At 32.7% G+C, this 15,290-nt stretch overlaps 1 protein-coding gene and 1 long non-coding RNA gene across 2 annotated transcripts in view; both read right to left on the bottom strand.

The window, feature by feature from the left end:
• Positions 1-15,290, bottom strand: part of LOC126774268 (uncharacterized) — a 96,865-nt gene that overhangs the window by 1,338 nt on the left and 80,237 nt on the right. The gene's annotated exons all lie outside the window — the stretch shown is intronic.
• Positions 192-13,460, bottom strand: LOC126774204 (protein disulfide-isomerase). Its single transcript, XM_050495616.1, has 10 exons — positions 13,181-13,460; positions 12,801-12,998; positions 12,001-12,272; positions 10,054-10,221; positions 7,459-7,568; positions 5,326-5,446; positions 3,278-3,444; positions 2,276-2,441; positions 1,572-1,661; positions 192-1,111 (listed from the first exon to the last, which is right to left on the bottom strand). Exons 1-10 carry the CDS (start codon positions 13,326-13,328, stop codon positions 1,064-1,066), a joined length of 1,488 nt encoding a protein of 495 aa, XP_050351573.1. The 5' UTR covers positions 13,329-13,460; the 3' UTR covers positions 192-1,063.

Raw genomic sequence — 15,290 nt, 5'->3', positions numbered from 1 at the left:
AGATTGCATTGATCAATTACCTATAAAAATATCTAGAAAATGTATTACTTTTTCTTTGTTGCAATCAAAAACTTGAACATATTATTTATGCATTGTAGCTTTAGGTTTTATTTATTATGAATCTATGTTTAAAATAATAGTTTCAAAATTAACTTTAAAATTTATAAGGTAATTTTTAAAAATAAAAGAAAATTTATATTATTATATTTATTTATCAATTTCTGTATCCAACAGAGATACATAATTTTATGTGGGATTTTGGCAATTACATCAAGGTATTTTATATAATAGTTATTTAGAGAATTACAGAAACTATCCGTATTAGAAAATACGAAAATACAAGATTCCAATTTATAAAAGCACTCATTAAACTTTTCAATTTAAAATAAAAAAATAAAATAAATTCTTACAAAAATATAATAAAACTGGTATAACAATTTTGTCTTAAAAATATTTTTTGTGATGAATAGGTTGTATACATATATATTTACGGAACATATACAAAACGTAAAAAATAATTTTCTCCCCTAGCATCAACTAAACTTGTTCGATAAAACTCAACAAACAAAGGAATGTGAGAAACGAAACACTATTTTGATACAGAAATTATAAATACACTTACATCGTACATAAACTAGTTACGCTGCTGTTAAAAAATAAATTATGCATTTTAATAAATTAATTTCTATTAGGTTCTGAAATTCGAAAAAGGCAAAGTATTGTCATGGAAATATCAAAATTCCATTAAACAGACAAGTTAGAGGTACACGTTTAACTATGGTGAGTGTGGCGAAGAGTGATAAAATTCTTTCCTCAGTTTAGTATTATTACTCGGTGATCACATAAAACAAATGACACATATTTATTACAACCCTAATATAAACATTAACAGTCGAGCAGAGGAAATGCAGATTAGTGTAACGGTCCCTTCGCACTGGAGACAGTCTTCCTCGGAACATGTCCTACTATAAAGTATGTTTCAGGAAGTATTTTGTGCAGCGCGTCGGGAGCCTTTAATAAGTATTATTTAAATACAACTACGCGACGCCGGCCCGCCCGCCGCTTATAACTCGTCGCGGGGCGCCGACTCGTCCTCCTCGTCCTCCTCGCTCTGGAACACCACACGACACGTTAGTGGAACGTCGATATGTATGTAATTAAAGATAGTATATAACAACGGATTTCGATTAAGCACATGAAAGCTCAGAATTGTCTGCCTGGATTCGAACCCGCTTCTTCGGTTAAGATCCGAGAGTTTTATCCACTGATCAATCTGCGGCTGCTGTATAATTATTTTATTTTATTTTTCCATGCTATATTTCGGCTCACTATCGAAGTTTATTTCAAGTGAATCTCTATCGTATTTTCTATTATTACTGATAATTTCATGAGAAAGAAATTTGTTTTTGCCTGACTCGGCATTCGAGCCAGGAGCACATATCCTGCAGTTGAAAAGTATTTAATTGTTTATACAAGCCCTCCGTTGCAGGTTGTCCATGGGCGGTAGTAGTCACTTCCATCAGGTGTGAGCCTCCTGTCCTTACATAAAAAAGGTAGTAATGTGAACTTACCACTGATGGCGCGGGCGAAGCACCTTCTCCGTCAGTCTCCACAAACTGAGTGAGTCCGGCCAACGTCCTCTCGCCGTTGTACTCGCGCACCTTGCACAGTAAGTAATGATTAGTATACAAAATACACACGCGCACCTTGCACAGTAAGTAATGATTAGTATACAAAATACACACACACACACACACACATATACATAAATATATATATAGACGCAGCCTATCTAATACTTTACTAATTTATATAGGAATTTGCGGCTTAAGTGGTGCAAGAGTAACCGCATGATAAAGTTATATTATTTTATTAATTAAAGAAAATTCGTTACTCAAATAATCAGTAAATGCATACTGACACAATAATACGCATTTGGAAACAAATAGTTTTATAAATATTTTATGAGTTACATAAAACTATTCTCACCTTCGATACAAATTTTATAAGAAATATGAATTCCAATTATGTGAGAATACTGTTTTACATTTCAAGGTGAGTTTAAAACATCCACACCGTAAACTCACTTACTCGAAACAATTAAATGGAGTGCTTATCACAGTTTAATGCAATTTTAAAGTAGTTACATACTTAAACTTGCCGTGACATCAATTTTATTGATACATGCACTCCTTTGAGTTTTGAATAATAAAAAATATATTTTACTAGTGTATACTTGGTGTATTGTAATTGGAGATTAAAACGTCTCCGTTACCTGGTTGTCCTTGCCATAGAGCTTGATGGTGGGGAAGGAAGTGATCTTGGTGTGCTCGAGCTCGTTGGCGGTCGCGTCGATCTTGGCGATGACCACGTCCGCGTCCTTCTCGAAGTGCTCGCCCAGCTTGTCGTAGATCGGCACCAGCTGCTTGCAGTGTCCGCACCTGAGAAACGACATCATATCAGCTGGGAGATACTAACATAACGTACTATGGGATATTTATTTATTTAGGAAAGACATGCACGAACAAAGGCGCCATCTGATGGTATGTGGTCACCATCCCCCCTAAATACAGACACTGTAAGAAGTATAAAGCCCATCAATACACCATCAATGTATCGAACAGCAACACCAACTTCTATTATAAATTATAAGTATATTTAACTTTTATACATTAATATGTACATACATTAACAATTCGAAATATCAACAACGGCTATTTCCTTGAAAAAAATATTATGATGCTATTCCATTATCGAATCAAACTATTACATCACTCCCGGGAGTCGCGGGGGAGTCAAGTGACGAGTAAATATACTTAAGGCGACACCATCAAATAGAATTAACATAATGGACGCACAATTTTCAAGCCATTAGGCAATCCGACAACAATTAATCGTGAACCATTGAATACGTCCTAACGAATCTCTATGACACAACACTTGTATAAATATAAAATATACACGAACAATATGATCATTAAATATTTTTAAATTTTTCAAATCGATATAATTGTGTTTACATAATTATTTAATATATGCAATATATTACTTATTATTATTAATTATTATTGTATTACTAAATTATACATATTATTCATAAATTATATCCTTGAATTATATTATGAATAGCAAGAATATTCTTAATTTGATTTCTCAATTATTTACTTCCTGGCTGTCATTAAAATTAAGAAAAAATTAATATAGACGAGATTTGACTTACGCCATATTGTAAAGATGTATATAATAGTATATAGCATGGTTATTTATATAGACTTACCATGGGGCGTAGAACTCAACGAGAACCTTCTTTTCGGGGTTGAAGACGACCTCGTCGAAGTTAGACGCGACGAGCACCTTGACCGGCTTGGCGGCCCAGTCAGCGGGCAGCTCCTCGCTGAGCAGGTGCTGCTTCAGGGTTCCCGCGAAGAAGGACTGCACGAACTCCTGCGATACGAGGACAAATGTTTACCAATTATCTTCTTACATCGAATATAGCGACTTGACATTAAATATTACTTCCGTTATTATTTTCTTATCATATATTATCTAGAATCTTTTGCGTTAATATCAAGGATTACTGTGGTGATTTTTATTCCGTTTTCACCAAAAAGCAGATTGATTCACTAGAAAAGTTGAAGTTTTCGCTCTTAGCTTCGCCCGCATGTTTGGAGGGGGGGGGGGGGGCTTGTGCAAGTTCCTATGTCCTTCCTAGAGGTACAAGCTTACTTCATACCAAATTTGAAATTATAATAAAAAATTGAAATGTGAAATCTAATTAGTCTAACGTAGCTGTTGATCACGTTAAAGATAAAGATAAATTATATATGCCGGTTAAGTCGGATAAAATCGAGTTGCCTTGAAGTTTCCCTGGCGTGCGTTGTGTAAATCGATAATGTTACGTGACAATATATTACCACCTACTTAGTGAATGTTGTACTATATATCTCCAAAGTGAAATTCGGTAAAAACTACAAATATTCTCACAATACTATAAAATCTAAATTAAAAATTCACATTTGATGGGCCAAGTCGTGAGGTTGGTAGATTATTGCCTTTAAGGCCCACCCAGGATATTTTTTGTGCATGAACATGTCTGTTTGTCCTGAGTCTGAGAGTAATTGTATTTATGTAAGTATGTATTTACAAAAGAAAAGTAGTATATCAATTGTCTGGTTTCCATAGTACAAGCTCTGCTTAGTTTGGGATCAAATGGCCGTGTGTGAATAATGTGCCAGGATAATATCAGGATTATCATAAAAATAATTTACATTCGCTAAATTTTCAATTTCTTGTATTAAACGACGAAGAATGTATACATTGAATTAGTAACGGGTCGTTAAGTTAACGCTCTGAATCTCAAAACATGTTTAAAATCATGAAAACTAAATTAATCATACGTTTTATACTTTACGAGCGCTGCAGCTGTGCTTTGGAAACATTCGATTCGATTCGCTGTTTAGCCGATTAGAAAATAATAAGTATTGCGATTACAATTGTACCACAAATCTAAAGTTATAAAAAAAAAATCGTAAAACAAACTACATTATACTCGCTATTTCTTCCGCATGAGTTTACTACATACTATTTTTTCTCAATCTACATATAATAATATATAACTACTTCTCAAGTCTGTCAAGCTACTTCCATTACAAAATCCATCAACATTGATTTAGCGATGAAAACGTAACCGACAAAAGTTACTTTCTCGTTTATTACAGTAACAAGAACAAAATTAACACGACGATAGAAAACCGGGTTACACTGAAGCGCAATTACTTATATAGTAATATAATATAATAAAATCTTTACCGAAATGGTCTACATCTTCTAGTATAAGAATCAATTGAGGTTACTAAGGCTATTTTCATTTCAATGCTAGTTCTATGCAATTATACAATGTGACGGCTTCTTCGAGAGGAATAAATATATTTTAGCTATATTTTTCTTACTTTATCATGTACATATAACAATGATTATTGTTGTTATGTTCCGGGGTACGAGCATAAAAAAATCTTTAGAAATTGATTTAAATTTTGCAAGGTTGGAAATATATAACTATTATTGTATTCACATTTGTATATAAGTTACAATCGCTTTAATGTATTTATAAATATTTCAATTTATATATTTTTTAAGAGTATGATAGACAGATCATTGCCGTATCGTGAATACTAGATGTATGTGAAGATGTCAAGATTTACTAGAGATGCGAAAATCGTTCAGGGGTTCTTGGGCTAAAGGTCCATATCAGCCCAGTCAGCACTCACGCAAACACCAACATGTAACGCTAATGCGACTTCAATGTATAAATAAAAAAAGACGTACCTCTACGGCGTTGGCGCTGAGCTCGTCGGTGGCTGGCTTGTACTTGGCCATGTCTTGTTCCAAGGCGATCAGACGGGCCGATGGCACCTCTTCTTTCTTCATGCCGAAGAACTCTAGGATCCTGAGCCGAAAAAACATTATATAAATATATACAAATTAAATTATACACTACATATATAGTAAAGAATGCTCCGTATTAGCTGGACACAGAAAGTTTCGAAGCAGAGAGTACTCCAGCGCGTCGCCAGTAGCCGGAAGCTACTGCAAACCGTCAAGAAGAGAAAAGCCGAGTATTTGGGCCACGTCTTAAGACACGAGCGATACCAACTGCTCGAAATTATAATGATGGGCAAAGTAGAGGGCAAACGACGCGCTGGTAGAAGAAAATAGTCCTGGTTGCGCAACATCCGCGAATGGACGAAGATCGCCAGCGTGGAAAAACTACTTCGCTTGGCGCGAGACCGCGAAAAATTCGCTGAGCTGACGGCCAACCTCCAGTAGTGGAGAGGCACAAGAAGAAGATATATAGTAAGCCGTAACACTGACAACGTGTATGCAAAATTTCATGATGATCCGTTGTCTAGTTTAAACGTAAAAGCGTAACAAACAAACAAACAAACTCACTTTCACATTTATAATATTAGTAAAGATTTCAATCACTTTCGAATCGTCATTTTATCGACACCATCGGTTCAGAGTGCATGTCGAGAAGAAACGACGAAATTATCAATTAATTTATTATAATTATAAAAGATGGCCCAGTGGTAAGAACGCGTGAATCTTAACCGATGATCGTGGGTTCAAACCCGGGCAAGCACCACTGCATTTTCATGTGCTTAATTTGTAATTATAATTCATCTCGTGCTTTACGGTGAAGGAAAACATCGTGAGGACAGAGAACTGAAATTCTGCCACATGTGTATTCCACCAACCCGCACTGGAGCAGCGTGGTGGAATATGCTCCAAACCATCTCCTCAAAAAGGGAGAGGAGGCCTTAGCCCAGCAGTGGGACATTCACAGGCTGTTACGAGATATTTCATGATGTAATCGGACCAGTGGTCGTATTCATATCTGTATACGAAAATGACACTATGACGTCACTTTCGAAAAAATACATATAATACTTAATTATGCAAATTAATTTTAGATAACTGTCATGTCTTATAAATTAGGTTTTAAATGTCATCTCTTAGCATTTAAAAGAGTTCGTATATTCATACGTTAAATAATATATACAGTCAATTGTTACGTTATTCAATTTTTTATTTGCAGACATATGAAAACATGATCACTAAAACGTATTTTTGCATATCTAACAATTTTCAAGTTTGTATCTAATGACAGCTTACAACGTGTAATTTGATTCTCGCAGAGATAAAGGTGAGGACCATATAAGACATTAGTAATGAAAAAATATTTACTGTTTTTTTTATGTTATAATGTAGGTATTACTTTATTATGTATTACTTTCATCGGTGCTAATCCCAGAAACGTATATAACTATGATTATTTATATTGGCGTGACCCTTTGAGCGAGTCGATTGAGATCAAGTTGATTGAGACGGTACAGCGCACTCCTCAAATCGGAATTTCGCAACGTCCTTTCCTAACGCGCCTCACGACAAACATACACACATACATACACAAAAACCTCACCGAAGGTCCGATCTCCTCGAACTTTATACCAATACTAACTCAGATAATCTTTAATAAACGTTATTCAATTTTTTTTAATACCACGGCTGTGATAAGGCCTCCTATCCTTTTTGAGAAGGTTTGAAGCTTACTCCACAACGCTACTCTAATGCGGGTTGGTGGATACACGTGGCAGATGTTCATCAGACACATCAAGGTTTCCTCGCAATGTTTTCCTTCAACGCCGAGCACGAGATGAATTATTAAAACAAATTAACCACATGAAAATTTGGCGGTGCTTGCCCAGACTTGAACTCTGAATCATCGGTTAAGATTCTCGTTTTACAATCACAACTTATACACATATATATGTTGTTTTAATTAATATAGTTATTTAATATTTTTGAACCCACGCAATTTTATAAATTAATTTATATTATATACAATTAATTTAATTAAAAATGAGAATCAATTAAAAAAAAAAATATTTCAATTACCTCTGGTGGTCATCCTCGTCGGTGTCGATGGCGACGGTCATGATCCTGTCGCGGTAGTTCTTGGCGACTGGTTTCAACGAGTTCAGGTACTTCTCGAAGTGACCGGTACTCTAAATGGAGAAATTTATACTCACGTCAATTGAACTGATTAGTTAAAAAAAATTTATAACTATAATATAATATATAGGGGTACTTTATTACACGTATTTTTTTAAGCAAGCTCGTCTGGGTAGGTACCACCTACTCATCAGATATTCTACCGCAAAGCAGCGTTTGAAGGGTGAGTGAGCCAGTGTAATTACACACAAGGGACATAACATAGTCGGTGGCGCATTAGCGATGTAAGCGATGGTTAACATTTCTTACAATGCCAATGTCTATGGGCGTTGATGACCACTTACCATCAAGTGGCCCATATGCTCATCCGCTTACCTATTCTATCACAAAAAAAAACACGTTTCCACCGTGTCAAAATGTAGATTCTAATTAGAATAACCAGAACTCGTTACTTCTCTATACTTATATTATGTTAATAGATATATTCGTTTATAATAATATTTACGGTCACATATTAAATTTCTATAATATACTGCACGACAAACAACTGAAACTAATTCCACGCCTTTCTGTACTATAAAAAAATATTATTTATATTTAAGCTATTATGTAGCAAAAGTAAATTCCGTTAGACGCAATAGGTAAATGGTATTTAAATAACGGTGAAGGAAAACATCGTGAGGAAACCTGCATGTGTCTAATTTCACTGAAATTCTGCCACATGTGAATTCTACCAACCCGCATTGGAGCAGCGTGGTGGAATAAGCTCCAAACCTTCTCCTCAAAAAGAGGAGAGGAGGCCTTTAGCCCAGCAGTGGGACATTCACAGGCTGTTACGGCATTTAAATAAAATTTAAAATCTTTAAAATAATTTTTTGATATAATTATACTATTTATTTATTTATTTGTATTGAAACAAATAGTACATAATAAATTTATAAAAATCAGAAATATTATATAATCTGATTTATATGTATATCATATCACGTAATGCTTTAAGTGTGTTATATTTTATTATCGATAATATTACTTTATCAATATTCATTAATAATAATAAATTTTCGATTACTATGCCATTAAAAAAGATAAAACTGTATTAATGTGTCATACACTCGATTATGCACGAAATATCAATAAAAATCGTGTTTAAAACTAACGTGTAATTCCTTGAAACGATAAACAAAATGATATAATTATATATTTTAGACTAAATTTATTGTAAAAACATTGTATGTTGTGTGTTCTATCATTCTGCTTTTCGTAAAAATTTATATACCTAAAGAAGAGTCTTAGTATATAAAATATCAAGGTACCATTTTTATCTAAAGCAATATACCATAATTGTATTTAATTAAAAAAAGAAAGATATTATTTTTAATATATTGATTATTGGCGAGTATATAAGTATATGTTTATATAGCGAGACTTATGATGAGTTGTATAGGGCGAAATGTTCCGAGCTTAAATGACAACAGAGTTCATTGCACTGCGACTTCGATTACATTTTATCAATATGGAAGTCGGAAGCTATTTTATTACAATAATTAAAGAATTTTAATATTTCTAAATTTAAATAGCTATAAAAATTATATTCGTAAAGTTTTATTACAGAAATATTATAAAATAGTAATTTCAGTTAAAACATTTCATGAATGCAAATGCACGACGTGCAATAAAATATAGTTTTTTTTTTTAAATAATAATTTAAATCTAATATTGTCGTATTCCGCGACACTGTAAACTTATTTATAAAATTTCATAGAACCCTGGATGGGTTTTTCGAGCGTGATTAAGTAATAAACATATATACACACAATTTGTCAAATGAATTTTAGATAAATATTATAAAGTAAAAATCTAGTTCGATATTAAAACTTTTTAAAGTATAACGGACTCTACAATTGAAAGTTCAGCGTAATATTTCAAAGATAGATGCTAGAACGATCACAAAGTAAAAGTAAGGTTACTTTCACCAACGCGAGAGCTAACAAGACTCGTGACCCGATTGATGTTGCGATATCTTTATAAGTCTAAATGCAAATATTGTATTTGTTTTCAATTTTTTTTAATTGTTAAATGACAAACGACTTGAGACAATATGACCGAAAAATAAGCGATAAAAAAAACTAAAATTTCAAGGACAATATCATTTAAATTTGGAACATTAAACTAATGTTTAAATAAAAAGTTAATTGGAAAATAGTAAACTAAAATCGATCGAAGTTCGCTTTCAATATCGTATTCAGAACCGGTAATCGTGACTGCGATAGATTTTTACCGTTATAGATAACTGTCCAACGGTTGTGCCGCGCACACTAGGAACCTAATATTTAACCTTTTTCTTTTTTATTTAATTTTATTCGTTTACACATTGTTTAACGATTGCGTTTGCTTAAGCGGAACTGAATTTCATTTTATCGTATGGACCGAGTATAAATAGACTGATTGCTGTCGTAAAAAATGTATATAGTTTTAAACTATAATAATTATTAAAAAGTTACATATAATTATATTATACATGTGTTTATTTATATTTACCTTGGACAGGAACAACAGAAGGTGGTATTTGATCTGGCCACCGAAGATCTTGGAAGCGGTCTCGTGAGAGAACTCGACAATGGTCGGCATACTATGAACGAACACCCAGGATTTCAGGGCGTCTTCTGTGAAGTCCTCTCCCGCGTATTTCACACTTGGGTCTTCAAACTGTATACAAAATATACATAACACTTCAGGAAATTTCTATTAAATTACATATAATATATATTTGAAATAAACTTGTCCCTACATATTATTACAATACTTTTAAATCAAAACATACTTTATCCATGTAGCCTTTAAAAAGCACTTCATCAAATCATCATTTATTACACGATTCAATTATAGTATAATGCTGAAACGTAAAACCACATTCCAAATGTTAATGCTACTGAGTAACACCAGCCCAAAATTTGACTTTTGGGATTCACAAAGTCACATGAAATAGACCAAAAAAATAACCCCTGCCTTGAACTAGTAAGCCAAACATAGATAATAGAGATAATTGTTTAAAAAAAAACCTAGCATGTGAAACAATATATTTTCAATCTGTATGTAAAAAAACAACAATATAAGTCTAGCAATAAGGTGTTAGATATTCGTGAGCTCTTCTGTACTTTTGATAATGGTATACAAAATTAAATGATTACTTGAGTAATTAAGACGTGAATTGTAACAAGCAAACACACATTTGCATTTATAATATTAGTTAGGATGTTGCGCCTTAATTATATATACTGGCTTGAAGTTTATAGTTTCTTAGTTTAAATCAACCAGCCATATTGTGAGCAAATTAAATACATATGCATTCGAAAAATTGTCAAACAAAACCAGTCAATCTTCTCACAAAGAAAACTAGTTTGTAATAACAAGGATATTGTAGCATCAAGTTATGACTATTTATTCATTAGAATAGGTAAACTATACATTTACTTAAAAGTTAACTTTTGGGCTTGGTGACAGAAGTTTATCTCAAATATGAAATACTTTCCCAGGTTTAAATCGAGAATCTTTGGTTAAAATTCACATGTTTATCGCTAGGCCATGTTGGCTCTTAAGGATATGCTAATTTTGTTACTTAGCAAATGTAAGTAACTGAGGGAGTTTATTATAGTCACTATTAAAACAGGAAAGATGAATTGACTTTACGAAGTAATAGAGTCAATATATTCATAGAGTATAGTACAAGTTATATAAAATATTGAATACAGTCAGTAAGTAACATTGTAAATAATTTTGACGATGATAAACATTCAAAATGTATAAATTGCAATTTAAGTGAAGCTGCTCTGACATTTAAGATGACCCTGAGATAACAGATATATGAATGTGAATACGTATCAGTCACGTAGAATAGACCAAAAAAATAACCCCTGCTTTGTAAACCAAATGTAGATAATAGAGATACTTATTAAAAAAAAAACCTACCATGTGAGGAAATGAATTTTTAATTTGAATGCAAAAAAACAACAATATAAGTCTAGCAATAAGGTTTTAGATACCCTGTGGGCTCTTCTGTACTTTTGATAATGGTATACAAAGTTAAATGATCACTTGAGTGGTTAAAACGTGAAGTGTAACAAGCAAACACACATTTGCATTTATAATATTAGTTAGGATATTTCGCCTTAATTATATTATAGTGGCTTGAAGTTTATAGTTTCTTAGTTCATCTCAATCAACCACCCATATTGTGAACAAATTAAATACATATAAAAGTTTGTTAAACAAAACCAGTCAATCTTCTCACAAAGAAAACTAGTTTGTAATAACAAGTATATTGTAGCATTAAGTTTCGACTATTTATTCATTAAGAATAGGTAAATTATGCATTTACTTAAAATTACATTTAGCTATATATTCAATTTTTATATTTATGTTTTTAATAATATTAATAAGAAAAAGTGACAATTATTTAATTTTTTTTGTTAATGATAATTTACTTACGTTTTTGTAGAGTACTACATCTTCAGCTTGAGCTTCAAGTTCCTCAATGACCTTCTCGTCGGTGACAATGGCGAATATTTGGTCGTCAACTAAGCCAGCAGTGTTTAAGAAAGTGACAGCTTTGTCAGTTGCTTGGTCGGGGAAGAAACCGAAAATAACAACATTGTTAGCCGCAATAAGTTCCTTAGCCTGTTCAGCAGAAGCAACTTCAACTGCTGGTGGACCAGTCTTCTTCTTCAACCATGCAACAATGTCATCAGCTTGGCGTCCACCTATTAAATAAAGGGTATAAATTAGAAACATACATATTACTCATAATTTATTATGGAACAAAATAATTTAATTATTTTTTGATATTGTTAAAATAATGAATCATAGAAAAAATTTATACAGAGTTATCTATGTATATAGTTTGTATATAGTATTTTTAGATGAGAAATGATAAGCAATTAATTTGTAGTTTTTAAACAATTTTTGATTTTGTTATCTTGAAAACTGATATCTAATAAACATACCCCAATTGCAAATAAAATTATTAATTAAAATAAATGAAACCACCAATAACCCAAAGATATTTAAGCAATTTTATTGTTTCAAAACAATAATGTAATACTAATTAATTAATTTACTTACAAGTCATACCATTAAGAAATAAAGCATGGTTCTAATTACTGTGAAAAAGTTTTTAAAACATGCACATTATAAACGCGTGTGACTAAATTTTATGACTGACTAATATTAAGTGAATTACTAGAAAGCGATAAGGTGTGGAAGATAAATTAATTAGAATATCTACTTACCGGAATATTCGAGAGGATTTCCTTTTTTGAAGAAAATAAGCGTCGGGTATCCTTTGACTTTGTGGAACTCGGCTAGATCCTGCTCTTGGGTAGCATCGACCTTAGCCAATTTGATAGGAGATTCTTCTTCCAATAACTTCGTCGCTGCCTTTGCATACTCCGGCGCGAGCGATTTGCAGTGTCCACACCATGGTGCATCTGTGACGTAGGACGTGTGACTATTAACTTATGAACTTTACAACACCGCCCGGCGTATTTCAATATATTTAACATAATATAAATAAATACCTATATAATAAGACAACTAATATTTGTATTACACATATACACGTGTTATATTTAATAAGGCAAAGAATATAAGTAATTAAAATAAAACTTACAGAATTCTACTAGCACGAAGTCCGTCGAAGCAATAACATTGTCGAAATTGGCTTTTGATAGTACTAGAACATTGTCTTCAGAAGGAATTTCGTCACCGAGCGCGGCACCCAAGAGGGCTATCGCTAGCGAAAATATTATAACACGCATCTTTAATATGTGATGGTTTTACAGCAATTAATAATTCTACTCGGGAGACGAATCCTCACAAAATGCCGAAACTGCCACTTCATTCACACTTGCGCAGTCTCACTTGACGTGGCAGCGTCGATCGTGTGTTTGGCTGTGATTGGTTGCCCGGTTGGATCTATCTATAACCTATTTATTTTACTCTGTGGTTGGATCGTTGTTTATTTTTTAGTCGTTACTTGTTTCCAACATGGTGATGGAAACAGAAAAATCTATAATCGATTGAACCATTACTTGATAGTAATGGTACATTACATTGAATAATGCCTTTTATTGTGTAGTATATATAGTGCTATTAATGTACATTATGTTACATTTTATTAATAAAGTTTAATTATATTATAACTTAAAAAACCTTACGGCACTAAGAATACACAAAAGCGCGCATTTCTTGTTCACTTTAATGATCTAACGTCATTAAAGTGAACAAGAAATACTTCTTTAAATTTTTTTTTTTTATTTTATCTTCATAGGTCTACAAAACAAAATGACAATCAAAAAAATTAAATGATTACATTTCTCTTGATGTAGACACGACATGCGTTTTTGATTAAGTGCGAAAAAAGCGCCTAGTCTGTGACAGCAACAAAGACCTAAGCTTATAAGTTTTTTTTAATAGCTAAATAATTTAATCTATCGAAACAGTTTTTTTAAACTTTTTTTCAATGAGGCTATAGAACTGTCGGTAAAAATATCATAATTAAAACGAATACTATTATAAGAGAAACACATGCGGTATAAAGGCGAGTGGCTAAGTACATTTGTTTTAGAGGTAGGAAGTCAAAAGGTCATACAATATCGCATGCGACTATTTGGGCGAGGAATGGAAAACTGTATGCATTGCAGGATATCGGACGAGTCAATAAGTCCATGAATTAGCTTGTATAGAAAGATGATATCATTTATTTTCCTTCGAGTGTAAAGTGAGCGTGCTCTGTAAAAATTCAGTGTTTGTGCATACGATTTCAGTTCGAGACATTTATTATCGTTGTAAGAAAGGTGATATAAAAATCTCTTTTGAACACATTCAAATCTATTTATGTCCACCTGATAGCAAGGACTCCACACTACACTGCAATACTCCAGGATATTTCGAACAAAGGTATTAAATAAAAGAATAGAAACACTCGGTTGCTTAAATATCTTTAACTGTCTATTAATAAATCCAGATAGTTTTGACGCTTTTTTTATTATATGATCTAGATGTAGCCTAAAGCTTAGTGAACTATCAAGTATAACGCCAAGATCACGTATGCTCGTTACTTCTTGGATAGTTGAATTATTATTGATATAATATGTCACCTTATCAGAAATAATCTTGCGAGAAAATTTTATGTAAAAACATTTCGTGGGGTTGAGGTACATTTGATTTGTGTGACACCAGTCACAAATGTAGTTTATATCCGTTTGCAATATTAGCTTATCTAAATCATCATTTATTACGCGATAAATTTTCAAGTCATCAGCATAAAATTTGAAGTTCGATTTTATATGAATACATAATTCATTTACGAAGATTAAAAACAGTAAAGGGCTTAAATGTGATCCTTGAGGGACTCCTGAAGTTACCTCAATTTCTGCGGACTTAAAACCACAAATATTAAATAATTGCGAACGTTTTTGTAGATAAGACTCAACCCATCTCAATAACGAACCATGAATGCCCATGTGTTCAATTTTTTTTCAATAATAACCGGTGGTTCACAACATCAAACTCTTTTCTGAAGTCAGTGTATATTGAATGAACCTCTTTTTTCTTGTCTAAGGCATTTGCAATTACCGATACATAAGACACTAAATTTGATGCTGTTGATCTACCTGCTAAAAAGCCGTGCTGATTACAATTTATATATTTACGTGTATGGCCTAGTATTTCCCTATGCACAATTGACTCAAGTATCTTACCACAATTAGATAGTAATG

This window comes from Nymphalis io, chromosome 16 (genome assembly GCF_905147045.1).
Source record: "Nymphalis io chromosome 16, ilAglIoxx1.1, whole genome shotgun sequence".
Classification (NCBI taxonomy): domain Eukaryota; kingdom Metazoa; phylum Arthropoda; class Insecta; order Lepidoptera; family Nymphalidae; genus Nymphalis; species Nymphalis io.
This window is presented reverse-complemented; position numbering and strand designations above follow the sequence as displayed.